At 40.4% G+C, this 24,951-nt stretch overlaps 1 protein-coding gene across 1 annotated transcript; it reads right to left on the bottom strand.

Annotated features, from left to right (window-relative positions):
• Positions 1 to 12,236: 12,236 nt before the first annotated feature.
• TRIM42 (tripartite motif containing 42) lies at positions 12,237 to 24,245 on the bottom strand. The gene is made up of 5 exons (XM_083506411.1): positions 23,787 to 24,245; positions 21,529 to 22,211; positions 19,582 to 20,399; positions 17,566 to 17,796; positions 12,237 to 12,494 (listed from the first exon to the last, which is right to left on the bottom strand). Exons 1-5 carry the CDS (start codon positions 24,167 to 24,169, stop codon positions 12,408 to 12,410), a joined length of 2,202 nt encoding a protein of 733 aa, XP_083362537.1. The 5' UTR covers positions 24,170 to 24,245; the 3' UTR covers positions 12,237 to 12,407.
• Between the last annotated feature and the right edge of the window lie 706 nt (positions 24,246 to 24,951).

Here is a 24,951-nt window from a genome sequence, read left to right as displayed (position 1 = left end):
CAGCTTTGGCAACCCATGGCTTACACGGTCGACTGGCAAGAGATAAAATAGTAAATTTATTAAAACAACGGCGGAGAAATGCCCAAGAACAAATAAGAGACAAAGCAGAAAGATGAGGAATAGAGAGAGATACCAAGCAACAAAGAAGCTGAGCAATTCAGAGACTGAGCAGGAGAATACACAGATAAGCAGGAATGCATTTCAAGGTAAAGCATAGAATCTCAAGTGGAACGAGGAAAGAAAATATAACCTGTGAGAAATGGAAAGTAAAGAAATATAATCATCTTGGCATGCAGAAAAAAATTAAAGCAGACGGTAGGATTCAAAACAACAAAGGAAACTATTCCAACCTCTTAAAAAATAGAGTCTGCAGCCTTGCTTGCGTCAGATACTCAGATCCAAGTACTAACAATGACCTGAGATAGTGACAACAGATGGATAGCCTAGTGGCTTTTTCACCAGCAACCAAAATAGGGGATGTCAGAGCTCTGTAGCAAGCAGAATAGAAATGGCTCCATAAATCATCTGATTCCTAAGACCAGATGGATTCTGGGCTGTGGCACAATTGGTATACCTTAAATTGAATTTTGCTCCCCACCTCTGATCAGTGACCTCTGACCCAGTGCCTGGTTTAAGACCTGTGGTACTCCCCCCCCCCCAGATATCTTTATTGAAAGTTACAAAGTACATAATTACATGTGCACTAAACATGGTGAGACGTAAATAAAAGAGAAAGAAAAAGAGAAACAGCACCGGTGTAGAAGGGAAAGTAAAGGGGGGGACCCCAAAACTGTATACTTTACAAAGTTGTTATTCTACTTCACCAGATCTTAGCCTACCTGTTACAGTATATATGCAAATTGTTCATATCTTGTGAGTTTATATTAGCCCACAAACCAATTATAGAAGGGAGAGGCATTTTTGGATATTTTGCCATTGAGCATTTGTAGGTAACCTGTATTTGTCTCTTAAGACGGAATAGATGTAAAAATTATCCCTTCATTTATCAGCTGCTCTAACGTTGATACACCCAAATTCATCCACCTCTTCCATATGACCATTTCTTTCCTGATTTCTAAAGATGGGTTCCCCCACAAAGTCATTTTGGCGTGGGAGAAAAGGTCAAATTTATATTTTTTGGACATGTGGTGCTATATCATTCGAACTGATGTTATTGTTTCAAAAGCATCTTGAGTATTAATGTATTTAGACCCAAGTGCTGCCCATCTTTCTAAAGGTGCTTCACAGGAATATTCCAAAGTAGCCCAATTTGGGCAGTTGTTTTCAGTACTTAACTCTAGATGTAGGGAAGCAATATAATACGTTTATCCATTTTATAAAGTCTAATGGAAAACCTAATTTTTGCAATACTTTTTCCAGATATTGCTTGTGGATGTTTTCAAAAGCTTTTTCTGCATCTAGAGATAGTATAGCTAAATCTTCACTGTTCTGTTTAAATTTATCAAATCCACTACCAGCCTGATGTTATCTGAAGCTTGTCTCGTCTTTATAAACCCTATTTGGTCATTTTAAATAATAGTTGGTTTTATTCCTTGCAGTACCCATGATACCTGCCAGACTGTTTGCAAGGGGTCTAAAGGCTGTCCCTGCTATATGAAATATATTTACGTCTTGTCAGTAGTCATGTGTTTTGTACATTTCTGTGACTAAAACTAATATTGCCTTGGGTTATTAAAAGAGGCAACTTTTAAAATTTCTCATCAATGTTCCTTTGGATGCCATAAGAGTTGTTTATTGCCTTCTGTATTTACAGCTTTTGGATACTGCAGTGTTTATGTATTAAACATTGCAGGAAAATGCAGAGAACAATATTTCCTCTGTTTGCTTCCACCTCTGTCTGTCTAGCACACACACACACACGCACACACACAGACACAGTGCAGTGTTTGAAGAATTTACCCTGGGGTATTTCTAGTTAAATTGAAGATCGCAGCTCATGTTTCTTACATACTGTACTTGTATTAAGCTGTCTCTTCTAGTTTAGTAGACTTCAGGTAAAAGTGCAGTCCTAGAGACATTTATTTTGGAGCAGTTTTGCACTGAAATCACAGGCACATAGGGAAATGATTTTATATATGGCTACAGTGGCAAGAGTCCTTTGTGCAAAGGACTGGAGTTTAGTGGATCCTGCCTCTATATACAAATATGCTACAATCCATCAGTTGTGCGTGGAAGGAACACAGGCAACAAATGTAGGTACCAGAAAGTGAATTTTCCTTTTGGAGTTATTGAATGACAAAAATCATGGTGCAGTGGATATGTAACATATTTAAGAAGTAATGATTTGTGTTGTTAAAGGCAGAGGTTCCCAGACAATGATCTGCAAACTCATTCAGTTGGCCTACAGATCTGCAATTGAAGATAGGAGATGGCACGTCCATCACATTCAATATTCATGTTGATTTCGAATAGTTTTAACTGCTTTTATTTCTTATATTGGGTGGTATTCAGTGGTAGTCCTACTTAGAGCAGACTATTGAAATTAATGAACATGATAGGTCCAGTGCTTTTTTTCTGGCGGGATGGAGGTGGACGAATTTGTGAATCTTTGTACTTTTGTTCATTTACTGTATTTATTTTTCCCTATTTGAGCTATAAAATGGTGACATTTCTTGAGTCAAAATGAGAGTACTCGTAAGCATTTTTTTTAAAAGAAAAAATGCACTGGATAGGTTCATTATGGCTTGGGCCCAGGCTGCTTGAAAGATCTGAAATGTCTTTACATGCTATAAGCTCCCTCGAATCCCAACTAGGGAGAAAGGCAAGATGGTGTAAACTCAGGATCATGTTCTGATACAAACATAGCTGACACCATGTTCCACATAGTCTTATTACTATCTCAAGTAGGAGGGCTCCTTTTGGAAGCTATCCCAAGAGTCCCTTTCTGGGTAGGTTTTGACCACCTTCCTTCTACCTGGGCATAGAGATTCTATTGTCCTGTTTTCTTGTATTTCCCAGGTTATTATTGTTTACATACTGCAAGGCTCCTTGGTAAATCTGAATGTGCAAACTCACCAATCGGAGCATTTGAAAATGAGAAAGAAATGTTATTGATTTAAAATAAAATAAAAATAAACACAGAAGGATTTATAGTCAGGCAATAAAAAATAAAAATAAAATATGAACTCTTAACTCATCTGCAATTGACGTGCGGCAGATTGTGTTCTTACAGAGCTAATTTAAACTTGGTGGCTGGATGTTACGTGATACTTTATTTAACCCTGGATATCCCATGACTAGAAATCAACCAAGGGGATTTCAAGTACCTAGAAAATAATTTTTGCACTGAAGAGAAAAAATAATAATGAAACTATTTTCAAAATAGATGCCAGAGGTTCCATAACAAGGAAATAAAACCCTGAACCCATCTGATTTGTCTCGCTATTTAGGCCCAGTACAAGCAAGTTGCACACCCATATGATATGCTATCATGTAATGCAGGACTAAATTTGGATAAGTGTTTTCTGTATTATTATAAGTTGTTTTTTAAAACAAAAAGAGCACAAAGTTTGCTAATTTCGGTTCTCCTGTCCACAGGAAAGACAGGGCATCAAAGCAGATTGATGAACACAAAGCACACATCAAAGTCCCTCTAAATTACACTCACAATTTCCACGTAGACAAGATTTCAACATTAAAAACACAACCCCATTAAAGCTACAGGTAATTGAACCAGGTAAACAACTCATTGAATATAGCATATAAATAAGTATTGCTGCATGCTGTCCGCAAACCTCCACCTATTGCTCTATCAAGGGACACCAAAAAGAACATTTAAAAAAAAGAAAACTCAACACCATTGTTTTCTTTCTGAGAAAAGTGGAAACACTGAATGAAAGAGAACGTGTGTGTGTGTGTGCGCGCGCGCGTGCGTGTGTGTGCGCGCGCAATTGCTAGCTTGTGCTCCAGTAGTTATGTGAGATATAATAAGATCATGTATCCATGGAAAGAGTTTTCAGTCTTTTATCTGTCCTAAATCTGCTGATAATTTCATTGAGTAATCAGATTCTGCAGCTAATTAGAAGTCCTGCCTCATTGGATAGTCGGAAGTGGAAGACAGCTTTCTTATATCAGTATGTAGATGTGCAGAATGCAGCAGCTGGACTGCTGTTGGGGGCAGGCAGTGGCAGTCCATATACTACCAGGTCAGTTTCAAGGCTCTTGTATTACTATACAAAGCCTCGAACAAACCAGAGTCTGGGATACCTCAAGGACCCACCTGAGACCTTATATCCTAGCTCAAGCTCTGAGATCATTTGGAGGTGCACTGTTATTTACTCCCCATGTTCCAGAAGCCCAACTGGCTTCAGCTGGAAGCCAGGCATTTAGCATCACTGGTCCCATGTTGTGGAATACTCTTCCAGTGGATATTCTGCAGGCATCCTCGCTACTCATTTTCAGACAACAATTGAATATTCTTTTTTTATGCTAGCAAGCCTATTCAGCTGTAAGCTTTTTCAAGCTGAGTCCATCATTATTTTCTATTGCCTTTTTTGGGGTATATTTTTTCTTTTATTGTGCTTGTAAAATTTGTTACACAGTGCTTGATTTTATATGAAGGAATGGTCTGTAAATATATATTTTCATAAATAAAATGCTTTAATAAGATTCAATATAAGATGAATCTTATAATAAGAATCTTATTTAATAAGATGGCTTAGATGGTAGCTCAAAGCTTTTTCTGTGAAGTGCAGGGATCCTATTTTTGAGATGGTTGTTTTTATGTTCCACCAGCTTTTTGCTCTTGCTAGCTTAAAGGTAAAGGTAAAGGGACCCCTGGCCATTAGGTCCAGTTGTGGCCGACTCTGGGGTTGCGTCACTCATCTTAGTTTATTGGCCGAGGGAGCCGGCGTACAGCTTCCGGGTCATGTGGCCAGCATGACTAAGCCTCTTCTGGCGAACCAGAGCAGTGCACAGAAACACCGTTTACCTTCCTGCTGGAGCGGTACCTATTTATCTACTTGCACTTTGACGTGCTTTCGAACTGCTAGGTTGGCAGGAGCTGGGACTGAGCAACGGGAGCTCACCCTGTCGCGGGGATTCGAACCGCCAATCTTCTGATTGGCAAGTCCTAGGCTCTGTGTTTTAACCCACAGCGCCACCCGCATCTTGCTAGCTTAGATTCTATCAAACATTTAATGAGAATGCAGAGGACTGCCCTTCACTGGTTTGGTGAAAATCTATTGTGTATATATAAAATTATGATGTTTTAAAGACCTTAATATGCTACAGTGTGCAATGGGTTAAATATAAAATTTCTCTTCCACCAATAGAATGAGTCTTCTTAGAGCCGCATTCCCCAGCTAAGTAACCTCCAGCTCTTGGCTGAGACTTACAAGAATTGTAGTCCACCAACATTTGGTTGGGAAAGGCTGTATTGGCAGAAAGAAACTTTCAGATCCAATCAAGTCCATTTAGCACCAAAGGGTGCAATCCTAACCCGTGGCCAGGAGTGGCAGGGCTTGATAGAGTGGCATAGTCAGCACCACGTCGGCAACCCTGGCATGCTGAGGACAAGAGAAATCCCCCTTCTATGTGCCAGCTCCCATCATGATATGATGGCAGGCAGCAGGGACTACACGGGACACAGAGCATCCCACCCCTCTCTTTCTGACCTCAAAATGTCTGTCTTCTGGGATTTCCACTGACTGCCATCAGAGGGGCTGCTGCTGGATACAGTTTCTATCTACCCACCATTTGAGTGAATGTTTTGGGAGCTCCTCACTGGCAGAACAACCCCACTCCTTCCAGCATGGTGGATCAGGAGCTTGGATAGTTCTGTAGATGGTGTGGAAGTGTATAGGGACATCTTAATTAAAAACAACATTCTTTTCCAATGCAAGAATGATTTTGTAAGTGCCGTTAAATCCAAGGGTTGGTTTTTTTTTAGAATCCTAAAATAAATACTTCAGTAATTTGATTTCTCACATTAAATAAAAATTTATTTAAAACATCGTCTTAAATGTTTTACATAAGCACATTTTAAAAACATCATTACAGAGAAAAATCCTGATCGTCTCAGTGTCTCCTAGCAAACTCATCAATCATTTTAATAGAGTTCACTTATTTTCCTTCCACAATGCTAACTAACATGGAGTCTATAAATTTTAGGGGATTTGTGCTTGTAGTAATCTCCTGGATGTGTGCTTGCATTTATATGAGTACGAGGCACTCAAGGAATAGTCTTCTGCTTATCACCCGTGGTTCGCAGTTAAACAAACACCCAGGCATTTCAGCCCTAAAACCATATACTAGAGGTTTGCATGGGCTTCAGTGGGCTTGTATTGGTATCACTGTGTTTTTAATTTTTTTTTAAAAAAATAGAATTAAATTAAATTAAAAATCTGATCTGTTTGAATACCTTCAGCAGAAATAGATTGAATTTGTAGACATAGGAGTGCCTGTAGGATTAATTAAATCTAGGGGCTTTTGTGGGGAAACTAGAATAGCTTTTCTTTATTTATTAAACCAACTAGTTTCATATTTTTAACACAGAGTGCTTATTCTTGACCTAAAGCTCATATACAGTCGTACCTCGGCTCCTGAATGATCGAAAACCGGAAGTGAGTGTTCCGGTTTTCAAACGTTCTTTTGGAAGCTGAACGTCCGATGGGGTTTCCGCAGCTTCTGATTGGCTGCAGGAGCTTCCTGCAGCCAATCAGAAGCCATGCTTTGGAAGTCAAATGTTTCAGAAGTCGAACAAACTTCCAGAATGGATTCTGTTTGACTTTCAAGGTACGGCTGTACATGTATCAACATGCACATATAAGTACATCTTGGGTACAGAAATTGGCAGGATTTCAGCCTGATCCGAAGTATGTTGTGCTCTGGTCTCCCCAGCCCAATGGGACTTATTTTATAGTAAATGCATTTTGAATTGAAGGCTTTCTCTGACACTATAAAAGCATGAGTGACCTGAGTCTATGACGAGCAGGTCTTGTAAGAGACCGCTTTTTGCATTTTCTCTTTTCATGAGTTCAAAGTAGACGGGTGTGCGTCTGCCTTCTGATAGAGTGCACCTCTTTTTCTTTGCTTTTGAAACAGAGATCAGCGCATAACCACTCATGAGAAAAACATGCTAAGAGAAGGTAACTAAATTGTCAATTCAGGCCAAATGAATCAAAGTTATTGTCAGTAAAGAAGACTTGGGTGAATAATCATCTGAGCATATCACAAGGTGCTTGATTACTTCCATTCAGCTGGGATTGCCTCATTCAGGCTTGCTGTTCAGACCAATAAACTCCCAGCTTTGGAATGCGTCTGATATGATAAACAGTTAAACACCTTATATGTGAGACCTCTTTTAATGATGTGGCTGGTTATAGAGGTTCCAGGAGACAAACATTTCTGAATTGCAATAATGCTTCATCTAATATTCAATTACCTATATGTCTTTCATGTGTTCCCTTTGGTGTGGCATCTAACTCAAATAGATTGCTCATTGTCCCCTAAATAAATTATGTTCTGCTCAGACTGCCCTACAGCTCAGCACTTACATGAGCGGTGTGTTTATTTAGCAGCACAGACTGCTTGGAAGATATTCAACGTCTATGTTTTGGCCTCTTGTCTCACTCATTACCTTGAAAAGTAATTATGCAAATATCTTGCTGTGGGTTTTATTTATTTATAAACAGCTCAAAATTTCAATTTTGGGGCATGCAGCAGTAAAAAAACAAAAAACACCACCACCAGATGCACCGGCTATGAGGGAGCGCAACCGCCCCCACTGAAATTGAGCAGCTAGCAATAGATAAGAAAAAATGTGCGATGCTTTGCCTTGACTGTTTATTGAGGAAAGGAGCGCAATAAATTGGGCGCAGACAACCAATCACCATGGGATTTAGCTGTGCTCGCAGAAGACAGTTGCTGAGCTATGTCTAAGGAATTTAACACATTTTCCTATTTTGCTTTATTTATTTATTTTAAAAAATGCAAGATGGGTGCAGATGGAAGAGATGAAGCAAAGACAGGCTAATATGAAAATATGTGTTTACCTCAGAATACCAAGGCTGCAGTGCCAGGTGAGTTGGGCAGCTCAGATTCCAGAGCCGTCAATAGAAAAATGTAGAGGCTGTGCTCATTTGTTGGGAGCTCTCCGGGAAAGCCAATTGGCTAGATGGGCAGGAAAGTGATGAGGGCTGCCTTTGATCATCACCATTAGCATGTCAGTTGACATCTGTTTAGGGATGCTTGAGGAATTAGTCCTTTTGCAGATTAAAGAATGAACAGATTTGACCCACACCTTCTGGGCAAATAGAAGCATAGATATCCATCATATTTCACACTTTCCTGAATGTTGCAGTGTAGTTCTTGGCTCAAAATATATACCAAAATGAATATTTTAACTGCCTTAAACCTATGCCGAGGTTGATTTCACAAATGGCCCAGAAATGGATTAACATTTATTTTTCACTTGTTGCAAAATGTCTCAAAGCAAGCCACAATGACAAAAGCATCCCCGGTACAAAATTTAAAATATATTTTAAAAAATAATAACAGAACATTAATTAACCAAAAGTTCTTACATTGCCGTAACATAAAAAGGATGAATCCTATTCCACCCAACTAATGATGAACACCAATACAGACTTGGGTATAGTTAGGCCATATGGCCCAGTTAAGATCTAAAATGATTGAGAGAAGAGGAAAATTTCTGCTTGGTGCCTAAAAGTTGGTAATGATGGCGCTAACCATATCTGTTTGGGAGAGCAGTCAGGGAGTTCCCACTGAATGAATGTGAATGATTTTGAGAATGAAGTCTCAAAAGGAGGTGGGGAAAGCCATTTTCACATTTAGGAAAAGGAAGGTTGATAAGTCAGTGCAATATTAAATTTCCTAGGCTATCAAGTAGGCAACTTTGTCCACTGAGTGTGCCACAAAATATACGTATGCAGGGTGGGGGTAATAGGTCAGAATTTATAAATACAACTAAATGGAAATATTCATATCATGTCTGGGCTACAGAGAGCAAGCTAAAGTCAAATATTAAATGCAGAGCATGAGATGGTTCAGCAAATAACTCAGATCACTAAGCAAAAATCGGGACATAACAACCATGAATGTTTTGTTTGTTTAAGATTTACAGCTGACCTTTCAACAAGTGTTCTAAATTTGATTTTAAAAAATGAAGATTAGTCTGCGCAGAAGCAGTTAAAACAAACTGGGACAAGGGAAAGGAAAAATATGTATACGCTTGGCAGAATACCATGCTGTTGTAGCTGAGAATGGAATTAGGCAGAAAGGAAAAGGCTCACAGATAGGATTGTAACCTTATTTAGGTCAATACAGGAGTACCTCTAGTTATGAACTTAATTTGTTCCGGTGGGCCATTCTTAACTTGAATCTGTTCTTAACTAGAGGTGTGCTTTTGCTAATGGGGCCTCTTGCTGCCACTGCACTGCTGGCATATGATTTCCATTCTCATCCTGGAGCAGAGTTCTCAACTCAAGGTAACTCTTCTAGGTTAGCGGAGTTTGTAACCTGAGGCGTTTGTAACTCGAGGTACCACTGTACTGCAACCTGTAAGGGAGAGGGTGGCGCTGAGGTCTAAACCACTAAGCCTCTTGGGCTTGCCTATTGGAAGGTCGGCGGTTCGAATCCCCATGATGGGGTGAGCTCCCATTGCTCTGTCCCAGCTCCTCCCAACCTAGCAGTTCAAAAGCACAACAATGCAAGTAGATAAATAGGTACTGCTGCGGCGGAAAGGTAAATGGTGTTTCCATGCACTCTGACACTCGTCATGGTGTTCCGTTGGGCCAGAAGCAGTTTTGTCATGCTGGCCACATGACGTGGAAAGCTGTCTGTGGACAAACGCCGGCTCCCTTGGTCTGAAACAAGATGAGTGCCGCACCCCATAATCGCCTTTGACTGGACTAAGCCATCCGGGGTCCTTTACCTTTTATATTCTACTGCTACCTATGGCACAAGACTTCTGAACCTGTACAGAGTTTCTTCATTAAACATGTGCAGGGAGTGCCTCTCCTTTGTGAAGACTGCCCTGCCAGGTTGAGGAATTTGGTGTCTACTTGCTTATGGCAGCAGTGATCTGAGTGATGGCTCAGGTAGCCATTTAATTGAGGACAAGGAGTTTGGGTTTTACTCTGGGCTGTTAATTACTTACACAGTGCAATCTTACAAAATGCACCCTGGAAAATTTAACCATCTACTTTTATGATCCTCTTATCTTTTAAAAAAATTGTTTTTATTGATTTTCCAATATCGTTCCAATAGGAGCCTCAGTATAATAATACCAATTTTATCCAATTAATACCATTATTAATGCCAATTATTCAAATATCAAATTATATAATTTAATTAAAGTGGCTTCCTCGTGTGCTAGATTTGATGGCTTCATTCTTCTACATTTTTCCGAGTTCCAAAATTTTAATAATTTCCATTACGTTCCATCTCTTATTTAACAGTCTTGTGATTTCTATTCGCGTTGGTATATTTGGTAATATATAAAGTTTCAAGTGAGGAACTGTTTCAACAGTTGCAGGAATGAAGGATACACCACCATATATAGATGGGAAAATATCGTGAAAAAAACTGTCACACGCAGGAAAGAATAAGTGATGCAAACTTTCTGCAGGGCTTCTTTCCTAGCTTCATGTTCTCAGATTCTGGCAAATGGCCAGAAAGACAACTTTCTGATTGGGCCAGTAAAATTATGGGTGGGTCCAGGCAGCCCTGTCAGATTGGATCAGTAATGAACCCAAATAATTGAGACTATCATAGGCAAAAAGGTCTTGCTGAGCTTAGTATCATGTAATTGCAAAGCTGGAGGGAACTCTGAAGGACACCTCTCCAACCCCCTGCACTGCTGAAATATGCAGGTGGCCCATATGGGAACTGAACCTGTGACCTTGGCGTTATCTGCATCACACTCTAATCAACTGAGCTTGATTTTGAGATACTTTCTCCCCAGGTACGCACAGAGTGGCAGCCTGCAAAAGATCCCCATAAAATTGCTGAGAAGTTCCTCTGGATCTCCCAAATATATTTCACAGTGGCATTGTAATATTTGGATGGTAACATGGTGGTTGCTCAATATTAATGCTAACATGACAACCGGAGAAGTACAACAGGACTAGCAACATCACAACCTATTCACAACTCTGAAGGAGAGCGCTCCTGTTTCAGATTCCTTCTAGTCGGCTGTGTCCTTCTCTGGGATAATACAAGGAGCTCAAAGCAAGGCTTTCCATTTTCCTTTTCTAATACAGTACTCAGCATTTCTTGGGTACTGAGCATGCTCAGTTTTGTGCTGTTCTTTTTGGAGGGTGGATGGGAATGTGCCCTAGGGTCCCCCTTGCTTTTTGTGCTTCTACTCTGGTTTCCCTGTGCATGCCAATGCCTCTCTTCTTTCTCAGTGACCCCATCATGACTTCATTTCTATCAGAACTCACTACAGTGGTACCACAGGTTAAGTACTTAATTCGTTCCGGAGGTCCGTACTTAACCTGAAACTGTTCTTAACCTGAAGCACCGCTTTAGCTAATGGGGCCTCCTGCTGCCGCCGTGCTGCCAGAGCACAATTTCTGTTCTTATCCTGAAGCAAAGTTCTTAACCTGAAGCACTATTTCTGGGTTAGCGGAGTCTGTAACCTGAAGCGTATGTAACCTGAGGTACCACTGTATTAGAACTCACTATTAGAGTGATTGTTAAAAGCTTTCTTAGACTGAACTATTTTGTGTGGGATCAAATTGCCTTGTTCTGCTTCTAGCCACAAAGCTCTTATTCTCCATTGCTCTAGATGACAAAAAATAAAGAAGTTGGGACAAAACTTAGTGTTGGTGGCAATGGATACTGGAACTGGACTCTGCTAAGTGTTGGTGGTAACAGACCCTGGAACTCTCCACTAATAGCCAAAGCATGAGACTAAAACCAGCACAATAAATGAGTTTCTTGTAAACTCCAGAGCTAAAGGCATAACAAGCATCATTCAGGTGTCTATCTGGAAGGTGATTTTTATGCTATATACCCATTTCCAAATGACACATATTGCAAGCCATATGCCCAGCTTTATATAGCATGAGGAGTGGCCCCTGAGAAAGTACTTTCTCAACAATGAAAATGTTTGCTACATTCCTTTGAAGGGTTGCTACACCACAGAGTTGGCTTCAGGGATTTTTCATTATATATTTCATGTACAATGCAATATTTTCCTCCAGTTTCAGCGGAATGTAGAAAAAAATAAAACAAAGGGCTGAGACTTTAATTTGCTAGGAGATCTTTATTCTGAAGGGTTTACTCTCAGATTTCAGCTTGCAAGTTAGCTTCACTTTAGAAGAAAAGGAAAGGCATCTGAGAAAATATAATTGCTTTCTATCCAGTGGCTTACTTCTGAGTCATCTCTTTAAAAATTTGGTTGGTTGGCTTGCAGGTCAGGACTGTTTATGGAAAGCAGATTGAACATTTCGTAGCAATCCCCATTTGCCTTTGACTTTCGCACGAATTTCTGGAGTCACCACCTAGTGGAACACACAATATGCAATCCATGCTGAGTTTTATTAATAAGAATAGTAACTGCATATGATAAAGGTCTTAGACATGGTAGGAAATCATATATTGGCATGTTTAAATATTTGTTTTATGTATTTATATATCACTTAATACTCAAATGATCTCTAAGCAATTTAGACGATACAGCATATCAATATTATATACCGAACAATGAAACTGAGTAACTACAATATAATGCCATGCAATATTAAATAACACTACAACACAATTCAATAAAATATCTCAAGAAACAAAAACAGCAGCAGCACATTTTGAAACATGTTTAGAGTCAGGAATTCCTTCCCTCTCCAGCCTCCCTCTTGTCAAAAGCATCCTGACTCACAAAATATTACACCTCATGCTCAATTTATGCCTTACTAATCATAACATATTTATTACCCATTCAATATCACCCACCCCATTCTACTCCTGCATCCCACACATGTCCACCAATATACACAAATGCACCACCAGCCCAATCATTCCAATATCTCAGTCCATCATTGACCACTACTACCAGTCACACATTCCAGGCAACAACAATGTACTGTGAAAAGCAAGGAGACAATGAGACCATTTACTGACGGAACTGTGTTAATAACAATACCAGTTGTCATCCACCAAGTCACATAGATGCATTCTACTGCCTAGGTTGCTATTTTGTACTCAAGGACAGGTAGAACTGCACATTTCTTTAGAGTCAGGAATCCTCCCTGGTAGTCCTTTCTCTCAACCAGGAATGCCTTCAGACAATTCAACAGCCCATTGAATTCATTTCCTCCTTGATTCTCGTAACTTTTTTTGGCACGCTTTTGAATGGAGCATAGCCATACAGATATATAGATTTATCTTTTGACCCATCATATTTACACAAAACCAAAAAAAGAACTGCAGAAGGAAAACACAATAAAAATGGTGTGCCGAGAATTTACATTTGCCACCTTTTGTGTACAGCTATCTGTGTGCCTGCCCTGTCAGTGCGTATTTAATCGGCATTACAGTTTTTTTCATGATATTTTCCCATCCATATATGGTATTGCATCCTTCATTCCTGCAACTGTTAATCGGTATTACAGAACTGACAAATCGGAAGGTGGGGACAAATGCAAAAGGGAATGGCTATGATATGAATAGGGAAGACAAATCTTGCTCCTCATACACAAATTCCAGTGTGTGCAGAACTAATGCTGAAATGTGGGCAGGCAAGGCCAGAATGTCAATAGATGAAGCTTTCCCCTATAATAGCATTCATATTTGAAAAGGCTTCAAAATGCTTAATATGCAGAATCTCTGCCTGCCACACACAGCTATTAAAAGACATAATAGCACAAATAGCACCCAATCTTAACCCTAACCCGTACAAAGAAATCGTGTTTCTTGAGTTGTAAACCACTTATGTGATGGTAGGTACTTCATCAGTTGATCTTAGGGCGACGTGTCTATATTCAGGGCAAGACGACATTTTTGCTTCAGATGGCTGGAGCAGTCAAAAGAGATTGAAGATTTGTAGCAACCAAAGTTCAGATACCCCTGCTTTGATAAAGTCAGGATTGAATTGTTAAAAAGCAAGCAGAATATTCTAAGAGCCTTTGTTGTGGTTATTTATTATTTACACTTCATAATAACTGCAGCAACCTTTATCAGTACAGGCCAAGCAAAAAGGATTTGCGCTGCATCAAAGTCTTCTGTTTTCCTCTGAAGCAGGGAAAGTAACAAATTTCCTCTCCCACTGCATTGCTACTATGATCAACCAGTCACAGAGGGCATGGTGAGGCTTCAGTGCTCACTTAACATCCATCCAATTGAATTGCTGCTGTATACCAGGATCAAGAGAGTAATGAGTGAGATAGTAGCATGGTCAGTGTGGTACAAAAACACTGGCAGGAGTGCTAGATTGCCTCCACTAGTGCTTTTGCACCATGCTGACCTTGCACATCCCAGTCTTCAGCAGCAACTCAGCCAGAGGTAGGTCAAGTCTAATGTAGTCAACTTAGCCTGTCCTGCCCAACTGCATTTTCCAAAAAAAGCAAAGGAAAGGAAAGGAGAACTTAACAAAGCAAGAGAGTGGATAACAATGCTGGAATGCACTTCACAATTTTAATATTTTCCATACTATCGAATCACAGAGATACTAACATGCTGAATTTCTCAATTATTTTCTCTGGGTAACAGTCACCCCTCTATCAGGGAAGGTGAAGAAGGGGAGGGAACTTCAAAATAACTAAGTATATATCTTGAAGATGAACCAGGCAGGACAAGGGATTTCCTGAGTAATTTTGAAGCCGGGGGGGGGGGGGAACTGTGCTACTCTAAACTTATCTTAAGGGCTTATCAATCACAGTTGTGACTTCATCCAGTTGTGCAAACCACTGAAAGGTGGTAGCAGGCTCATACCTCACAAAACACTTGCTTTGAATTTTGCTTGCATATTTTGCTCAACAATGTTCATTCTAAAGAAGTCTAGGAGCTGTTCTTTTTTTATAAGTGAAAGCTCAGAATCTAGGTCCACTGGTGAACATAGAGATATATAAAATCAATAAGTTACTCTGTACAGAATGGATTAAAAAACAACAACCGAGCAACAGAGAGGAGGAGGAAACTGACATCATGCTTTGCCTGGGGGGGAGGATAAGATTGCAGCTTCAGGGTTTTTAAATCAAATAGTGTGGTGAATGTTCTAGCTGCAATAACAGCTGGGCAATAAAAATAAGGAATCTATTCAATATGTTTTGACGTTTGAAAAAGGATGAATAAGAACCAGAAAAATATTGTTTCTGCTAAACAAAACACACACTTTATTTCAGACTTTGTTTTCAAATCTAGGAATTTACAAAATGGCTTAAATAACTCCCTCTTCACAATCTGCTATGTAAAGAAACAGTATACTTCAATTTATTCCAAATGAAATAGCTTCTGTTTTGATGCAACATTGTTCATTGCTGTTTCATTTGAGGAATGGGATTTCAAGTTCCTCTTCCCTTGTCTGCAGCTGAGAAATTCTGTAGACTATGCCTTCCTACTAACATCCATCAAGAAATAATTGACTGGGCTATTTTTCTTTTCTTTTTTTAAGCCCACACATTACTGGACATGTATGTTTGCTCCACAGGTGCAGGGAGGACTAGTCTTTATCCCTAATCCTGCATTTACAGGTGCTACTTTAGCTGTCATTCCCTAAAGGAAATTCATGCTGTACTTGCTAAGAGGTTGCAGATAATATTTCCTTTTACATTGCAGCCTCCTTCATATCTCCATTCCTAAACCTACCCTACTGCTGGAATGAGAGTGGGTGAGGAAGACAAATAAGTTAGGATACTGTCTTCTAGACATTCTCCTGTGCCTGCAAGATGTGCAGTACTAGACAAGAATTCAGCAGGAGCTTGGAGATTTTGATTTTCTTGCCCTTGATATAGAAATGGACAGTGCTTCTGTACCCTCACTCAGTCCCCACTGAAGATGCACATATTCCAGTTAGTGACTGACAAAGATATGCACCACTTCTCTGAGGATTTTTTGTTAAAACATATTTTAACTTTTCTCAAAGTTTCTTAGATATTTAGCTTGAAGGACTACCTCCAATTTTGCTTGTATTGCACTTTAGATAACACTCTGTGGTCAGCTGCCCATAAGTCATGGAGTGGAACACAAGTCTTCCGCATGTCCCCCTGCTACTGTGACCACACAGCATCCCAAATTGTTAAGAGTGGGGGAAATACTGCACAAAATGTATCCATTATGGAAGCTCTCATGTTAAGAGACACAGTGAATTGTCTCTCAGGGCCCCTATTCTATACACCATGGGTTGGCAAACTAAGGCTCAGGGGCCAGATCCGGCCCAATCACCTTCTGAATCCGGCCCACAGATGGTCTGGGAATCAGCGTGTTTTTACATAAGTAGAATGTGTCCTTTTATTTAAAATGCATCTCTGGGTTATTTGTGGAGCATGAGAATTCATTCATCCCTCCCCCCCAAAAAATAGCCCGGCCCCCCACAAGGTCTGAGGGACAGTGAACCAGCCACCTCCTGAAAAAGTTTGCTGACCCCTGCTATACACAAGCAATTTCTACCATAAAGAAACAAACAAAAAACAGCACATACGTTCAGATTGATTTGAGATGTCAGTTCTGAAACCACACCCAGTGGATTCATTGTGCTGAAAATTGCAATCCTATTCATGCATACTGAAGCCCTGTTGAACTTGAAGGAAGCGACTTTTGACTAAGCAGATGTGCTGACAGTCTTGCTGCACCCTAAAACTTAACTTTGTGTGTGGCTTGAGCTTTCCTAGACCAATAAGACGGAGGGCACTCTGTTCCATGAAAATCTATGCCACAATAATATGGTAGTATTTATGGTGCTTCCAGAAGACACCATGATGTGTGTGTGTCGGTGTCAGTCAAACTCTCCAACATATTGACCCCCAAAACTGGGACACTTGTCTTCCCGACCCTGCTTCTGTGTGAGTCATGTGACTCATACGAGATCACTGAGCCCCAAAACATGCATTTTGGGGGTCTTTTTTTCCAGAGCTCGGCATCCAAAACCAGGATGTCCCAATTTAATTGGGACAGTTGCGGGGTATGGTGTGTAGGAACTGCAAACGGGGTGGGGGGAGGAGATGGCTGCAACCTCATCTATACCTCTCTTGTCATAGGGGGAGCAATAGGATTGTCTTAGATGCAACCTAGATAGGAGCACAAAAATGGGTATCAAAAGTGTTTGGTGGCTGATTTTTCTTGGACCACAACCAACCGTTTAAAGAACACCTTATTTTCCTTTTCTCCTACATGGTCCTCACACAAGAGTCAGCTAGCTACAATAAAGCACAGGATCTGATTGTTACAAACAATTCACTAATAACTGTTGACAAAGCATGGTTTGAGACTGATGGAGCTGGGGCAGTATCTAGCACTGGTTAATTCAACCAGCAAAATAGCCTACTGAGAAACATATCCTATCTAATATTTTATTATTGCCTTTGTATGCATGGTATGACATCAGTGGAAAAGTACAAGCAGGAAGGAGTAGATAGATTGTACCTTACAAATTTCGCTCCATGGGCCTGGACCATGCTCGTTGACAGCCCGGACTTTGAAGAGATATTCTGTATTAGGTGTCAGATTATGTATTTCCAGATTCTGTTGGGCGATCCCAGTTAGCACTCCTACAAGTTGCGGCTGAATTAAATTCTCAGCTGCCTCTTCATCAACTACTTCATAATAAGCAACCTCAAAGCTATCAACTTCTTCTGTAGGACATGTCCAGTAAATCTACACACAAAAAGATAGAATCATAGAATCAAGATAACACTGAACATATTTTCATGTTGCATTTAATGAGCTAAAACCATTAGTTTCACAGAGTTTAAATTTCTTAGCAAAAAAAAAAAAATAATTCCATTAAAATATGTCAATGATATATGTAGCGAACTTCTCCTACCATACCAGTATTTTGGATCACATAGCAACATCTCAATGCTTGCTATTTGTAACCTTTAAATCTAATAACCTTACAAGGAGGGCACAGGGACACTCCACATTAACTAAGGCCTTTCAAACCCGCCCCCCATTTCCAACATTCCAATTGTCCAGTTGATGAGCAGGGTGGAGAGGTTAAAGAGAGAAAAATTGTTGGTTTCATGTGACTGATTTTTTGACTAGGTGGAGGTTGGGTTTTTGTTTATTTTTGTTTATTTGTTAATTAATGTGTCTGGTTATTGCTTTTATTATTTATGTTTGGAGACCTTCAGGAGACAAGCAGCTAATAAATAAAAAGAATGACATTATGCATAATCTCCAACAGACCTTGGGGAATGTGCGCATCTGAACTGCATTTTGTACATTCTCCAGACGAATAAGCACATTCTCTGGTTAGTATACATAGTCCCCAATTAATAACAATAACAATAACAATAACAATAACAATAACAATAACAATAACAATAACAATAACAATAACAATAACAATTTATTACCTATACCCTGCCCATCTGGCTGTGTTTCCCCAGCAACTCTGGGCGGCTCCCAACCGAATATTAAAAACACAACACAGCCTTAAACATTAAAAACTTCCCTAAACAGGGCTGCCTTCAGGTGTCCAAGAAACATGATCCCTCTACCTCTAGTTTAGAAGTTTGTAATCTGCAGCCACCAAGTTGCTTCTGGTCCACAGCCTAATCTTACAGGGCTCACAACATACCCTCCCAGCAGAGCAACAGGAAGAACAGATGGAGCTCCAAGGGGGAAATTTCCTTTTCACCACCCTCTGCTGTTCTCCATTCAGCTGAGAAGCACAAGGGAGGAAATCACAGAGAGAGGAAAGCAGGTCTGACAAAGAAAATCCCCCAATTAGACAAGTGCAGTGGTACCTCGGGTTAAAAACGTAATTCGTTCTGGAGGTCCGTTCTTAACCTGAAACTGTTCTTAACCTGAAGTACCACTTTAGCTAATGGGGCCTCCCGCTGCCACCGTGAGATTTCTATTTTCATCCTGAAGCAAAGTTCTTAACCCAAGGTACTGATTCTGGGTTAGCGGAGTCTGTAACCTGAAGCGTCTGTAACCCGAGGTACCACTGTACTTTCTCAACACAGGAAAAGTTGGGGACCACTGCATTGGGCAACATGCACTGGCTTGGGAGCCCCCTGTTCTCAGATGCAGCAATCACATTTTCAAGCAAACACCTGAACAAAACATCTGTACATCTTTTCCATACTGAGGAGTTTCTCAGAAAGGGGTGTCAGGGCACAGGTGATTTGTAGGAACAGGTATTTTGGGTCCCCCCCTTCCTGCTATTTTGCCTGAAAAACCCACTGTTTTTGACTGAATCAGAACAAATGTCAGTCCTCAGTGATGTTTGTTCTGATTCAGCAGTAATCAGGAGGTTTCCCCAGGAAAACTGGCAGGATGGCAACAACAAACCACTCAGACCCATGCCTAGAAATCACGGGCCTGTGCCTAAAAATAATGGCACAACCGGAAGTGGGGATGAGCCCTTGGCCTACAAATGCTCTCAGTGCATGTACAATGTGTATGAAACATTATGTAAAAAAATCTTACCTTAGCAAGAGTTGGAAATACAAGTGTTTGGTAGACGATAACAACGCCAGGAACAGTGGTAGATTGGGCTTCTCCATGTAATTCTGGATTGTAGTAGATACCTTGGTTTTGAAATCTCCTATCGCTTCTTGAAGTATCTGATGCTGCGTCCCAAATTGCATACATCCCATTATCTTTCAAGTTAGGAGGTAAGGATTTGGGTCTTAGATACATGTCGTTCATTATGTCTTGATCTAATGAAGTAAATGATGCTAAAGACTGACTACGCTCCATCCCTAATGGATTTGTGACGTGTGCACTGGAAACATCCCTTGGAATCATTATGTCAGATCTGCAAGGATAAGGAAATTTGCCTGTTTTATCATACACTTTCTTTGAAAGTGCTGGGAAAATGGTTTGTAACTTTTGTGCAAGTTCCTCAAAGTTGACTTTAAGGTGCTTAATAGGGTCTTCCCTGAGAAGTGGGCTAGGCTGATAAATATTAGCAATTGCATCTTCTATTTCAACTACTAGCCCATATGCAGACTGCAGGAATGCAAGCTGGCTTTGTTCCTTTAGAGCTTCCTTAGAATACTGCATAAGGCTGTCCATCTGATCAATTCTCTTGCTTGTGTATTCGGCAAACTCGTAAAGTGCCTTCTGTTTTTGAATCTCAAGGTTTTCTACTGCCTCCATCAGCTCTTTCTCCCGTTGTTGAAGGATGCTCTGTAACCTCATGAAACCGTTCCTGATCTCCCTCCTTTTTGTTTCTTTATAGGACTTAAAATTGTTTTTTAATACAAGGACTTCCATTAGATCATTATCAATTATAAATCGTACTGAAACACACAAAAACAATCATTATATCACAAAAATAATCATGATATCACTGTCCATCTACTCATTCACAAAATATAGTTAAAGTTAAAAGTGAGATAGGGTTTAATATAAGTTGACTACATTTGGCACAATCTGTATTGGAAACAGAAGCTTCACTATGGTTCAGTTCAAGATGATACGTTGGAGTCACATTAACCCAATGTAAACTGGGTTTGAATATACAGCATTGTGGGAACAATTCCTCAAAGTAAATAAAAAAATTGGAAAACAATGAACAGATTTTCCACAGTGTTTTTAAATGTGAAGAGATCCACCAGGGGGTGGGGGGAGGGGGGGAGCAGAGCTGTGGGTGCTATTAATGCTCTCCTTTGCTGTTTTCCCCATATATAAACTCTCTCTGTTGAAACAGTATTAGATCAACACATACATTGGTCATATTCACACCATATATTTAAAGAATCCTGGATGCTGTAGTTTAAGGGTGCTGGGAATTGTAGCTCTGTGAGGAGTGGACTACAGTCCCCAGGATCCTTTGTGGGAAAGTTAAATGATGACTGTTAAATTGGCAGAAATGTGCTATAAATGCACGGGATGGATGTGACCATGCTTGTGTGCTTACTCTCAAAGAATAAACAGCAGCTCAGGAGTGATTACATAATGCAGAAATCACGGGGAGGGTTAACACACTTGCAGCATTGCCCCAATCTGAGCCCTGCAGCTACATTTGCAATTTCAGAAAGGCCTTGATGAGCCGTCTACATGTGATACTATTAAAGTACATTCAAAGTGCTTTCCCCTTCCCTCAAAGAATTCTGGTCACTGTGGTTTGCTAAGGTGTTGCTGGGACATGTAAATCAGTGTGAGGTAAACTACAGTAACCTGAAACCTTTGAAGGAGGCAAATGTCTTTTAAAGGTATAGTGTGCATGCATCCATAAATGTCCCTACATTATGTCTATTTCACTACTCTTTCAGTGGTTTTCAGATAAAATGTACATACAAACCTAAGATTTACACATTGTGGGTGCCATTGCACCGGTGTGTTTATAACTGCACTTTGAGACTCATCAAAGCCTATATTACAATAACAAATCAAGCAGAAGGAAAGTAGTTAAATACAAACAGGAACCTTTTTTAAACTTTGCAATAGAACCGAATAATGCAGCAGACAGTTTTGAACATGCTAGTGGCAAAGGGACTGTGTCATGATCCGTGTGGTGGGCATCAGCGCAGTATTCACAAAGCAGTTCATGGTCATCAAGACAGTATTTTGAGATCATTGAATCACCATGGATCAAACAGTTTCTTTCTTCCCAAACTTCGTCACTGATTTTGGCATAGACATGATTTTGGTACGAAATATCCTGGTGAAAGTTCCTCAGGCAAAGATTACAGTAATTCAACTGACATGTCACACATCTCTTGGTGGCCTTCCGGCGCTCGTCACAAAGTTGGCAATAAATTGGTAGCCGGCTTCTGTCAAACCTCCACCGCAGAAAACCGTATCGGCGCATATATTTCCTGGCCAATCTGGCTCTTAGGTAATTCATCCTCAGCTGGATTTTCTTAGCAAACGGAAGGCAGTGGGCTTTGTTGCAAATGGGGCATGTGATGATGAAGAAGTTCTCTGTGATCTCAGCCTGAAGTTGGCTCTTCATGATGCACTTATCGCAAATGCAGTGATTACATGGCAGCATAAAAGGTCGGAGAAACAGCTCTTGGCACAAAGGGCAAATAAGCTGGTCAAGAAAAGCATGTCCTGATGATTCCTTATCCAGCGAAATGACAGATGAGTTGCTTATCAACTTGCGTCTGAGCATAAAAAACAACAACCAAGAAAACTTTCAGTTGTTGAGAGTGAAGCCACCAACATTCATAATTACCCAACTTGTAATATGTCCTTATGTTATGAGTAATGCTTGGCTGTGGTGTTCCGTTGCACCAGAAGCGGCTTAGTCATGCTGGCCACATGACCCAGAAAAACTATCTGCGGACAAACGTCGGCTCCCTCAGCCTGTAAAGCGAGATGAGCGACGCAACCTCAGAGTCGTCTGCGACTGGACTTAACTGTCAGGGACCTTTATATTTTTTTACCCCTAAAATGCATCTGTGGATTAGATTTAACCCAATCCAGAATTCCTATGTTCCTCCCTGTCTCTGTCAAATGTTTTCCCTACTTTGTGGTTTGGGGTGGCAGGTCCAGAATGGCGATCTTGTTAGCAATCTCAGTATCACCAGAAATCCTGCAATGGCAATCCTGAAGGTGCTACTGACCTTGGGAAATACAGCTTTCCCAGGATTCCCGAGATGTTGTTTAATGTCCTAGATGGTAGGGATGAAGGCCTTACATGGAGGCCTCGCAGTAAGGTTTTCCCACTGGTCCTGCTGCTACTAGGTCTGCAAGTGAAAAGACAAGGAGGCTTGCGTGGGATGAGACTCATATGAAGTTTGGAGAGATATGTGGCATGAATCTTTCCTGTGCCACAAACTCAAAAAACCCTTAAAGTAAGGCACTCTTTCTCTTTCTCAGCTCTTTTGCTCATTCTGTGCTATGGGTAAATAACCCGCTGCACAGTATTTTTGCTTCAGGGTAACAAAACTAATCAAAACCCTGCTTGAGAGATGCACAGGAGGAGTGAGGAATGTTTCACCTGTGACTATCCTGCACTGAGCAGAGGATTGGACTAGGTAACATTCAAGGACCCTATATCATTCTATATAGGTAGTATTGGTCATCAGTTGGTACGTGTTGTATGAGATGGCAGCTTCAGTTGCATAGATTCCCTGTGTCTAGTCCAATGAATAGGGGCTTAAATCTAGGATGCAGATCTATTATTATTATTATTATTATTATTATTATTATTATTATTATTATTATTATTTTATACCCCACCCATGTGTCTGGGTTTCCCCAGCCACTCTGGGCAACTCCCAGAACATTAAAAACAGAATAAAACTTCAAACATTAAAAATTTCCATAAACAGGGCTGCCTTCAGATGTCTTCTAAAAGTCAGATAGTTGTTTATTTCCTTGACATCTGATGGGAGTTCCACAAGGCTGGTGCCACTACTGAGAAGGCCCTCTTGCCACTGACAGCACCCAACTAACCACAGGATAGGATGCCATATCTGTGTTGCCTAATACCCCATTGATTAAGGGCATGTAGAAAGCCCCTTGGTCAGTCCCCAGTGTTAAGTATAATTGATTTAATTGACCCAGAAATGGAAATGTATGTGTATTAACGAAGGTTTAAAATGGAAAGAGGCTAAATGTGTATTGCTAACATTGGGGTTTTTCCACAGTAGTTTTTCAAAGGACTCTAAGCTCCTAAATGGGTTAATGATTACTAGCTTCTAAAAGAAACCATAGTTCTGTCAAACTCTTACCTTCTAAGTCTGTACCGATGCTTGTAAGGTATATAGTTGAGGTAGTTGCAGCACGTGCTTTCATAGCACTGGCAGTCATCATTCTCATCTGTGCAGCACAAGTACTTGCAGTGTGGATTATTAGCACAGGAGCAGCAGCAGCAGCGGCAATTTGGGTTCTGTGAGCATGTGCAGTGGCAGCACTGACAGGTTTCATCTTCGCTGTGTGGACAGTAGAAGCAGTCACAGTTCCGTTCATCGCTGAATAGAAAACGCCAACACAAGCAGCATGCGAATATGGATCTGCTGAACAAGTAACGCCGAAACCTAACTAATTCATAGCAGCACGGACAACCTGGGCAACATGGACATGTCAAGCAACAGTGACATGTTGCGCGAGGCATGACTTTTCAGGAAGATATACTGGTTTTCTCCAGGCCCTTTTGGTCCTAGAAAGCTGTGCTTGCTTAATGATGACATCACAATGGCTTTTACCAATGAGGATGGGTGTTTCTTCACATATGAAAGTGGCTTGTCAGTTGCATCATAAAATATGTCACAATGACTAGGACAACTAATGCTTCAAATTCTTGTACTCATATGAGGCATATGGTCAAACCATACGGAAAAATCTGGAATGCAACACAGAGCATTGAGAAGTCCTGACAATGTATTTTCATGGGACAAATTCACTCATTCTAGGTAGTTCCTTTTGGAGTTCTTCACAGTCCCTTTGGTATCATCAACACACTGGGCTACCTCATTGCTCACTCCTAATTGAATCATTTATGAATCACCATGGCAAGGGGAATTGTTTTGTGGGGATGAATGGCTTATTATTATTTATATCTCTCAAAGCCCAGATGGCTTATAAGTGGTTTACAGAAATATAATCCAACTGCACAACATTGTTGGAATACAATATAACTAAAAATACAGAACAATGCAACCCCATTAAAATATAACAACCATGATGTAAACGTGCAACAACATTTGCATTTATATCCCACTCTTCCTCCCCAAGGAACCCAGGATGGCAAAACAGGAGTGAGGCAAAGGATGCAACAATACCAGTGTTGCCTTCTTCCAGAGATGTATTTGGGGAAAATGTTTGCCAGACCATCCTGGGGGTGTCACCACCACCAGTGGGGACAAAATTCCTCCTTCAATAAGAACAACAAAGAGG

This window comes from Podarcis liolepis (genome assembly GCF_965112155.1).
Source record: "Podarcis liolepis genome assembly, chromosome: 5".
In the NCBI taxonomy this organism is placed as follows: Eukaryota; Metazoa; Chordata; class Lepidosauria; order Squamata; family Lacertidae; genus Podarcis; species Podarcis liolepis.
Note: the sequence above shows the minus strand (reverse complement) of the source record. Positions and strands in the feature narration are given on the sequence as shown.

Coding starts and splice junctions, on each gene's coding strand:
- TRIM42 (XM_083506411.1), bottom strand. CDS start 24,169: ATGCCTCGCGCAACATGTCACTGTTGCTTGACATGTCCATGTTGCCCA. Junction 22,212..23,786: donor CATCGGTACAGACTTAGAAG/GTAAGAGTTTGA, acceptor TTTTATGCTCAG/ACGCAAGTTGATAAGCAACT. Junction 20,400..21,528: donor TATTGCAAAGTTTAAAAAAG/GTTCCTGTTTGT, acceptor TGTGTGTTTCAG/TACGATTTATAATTGATAAT.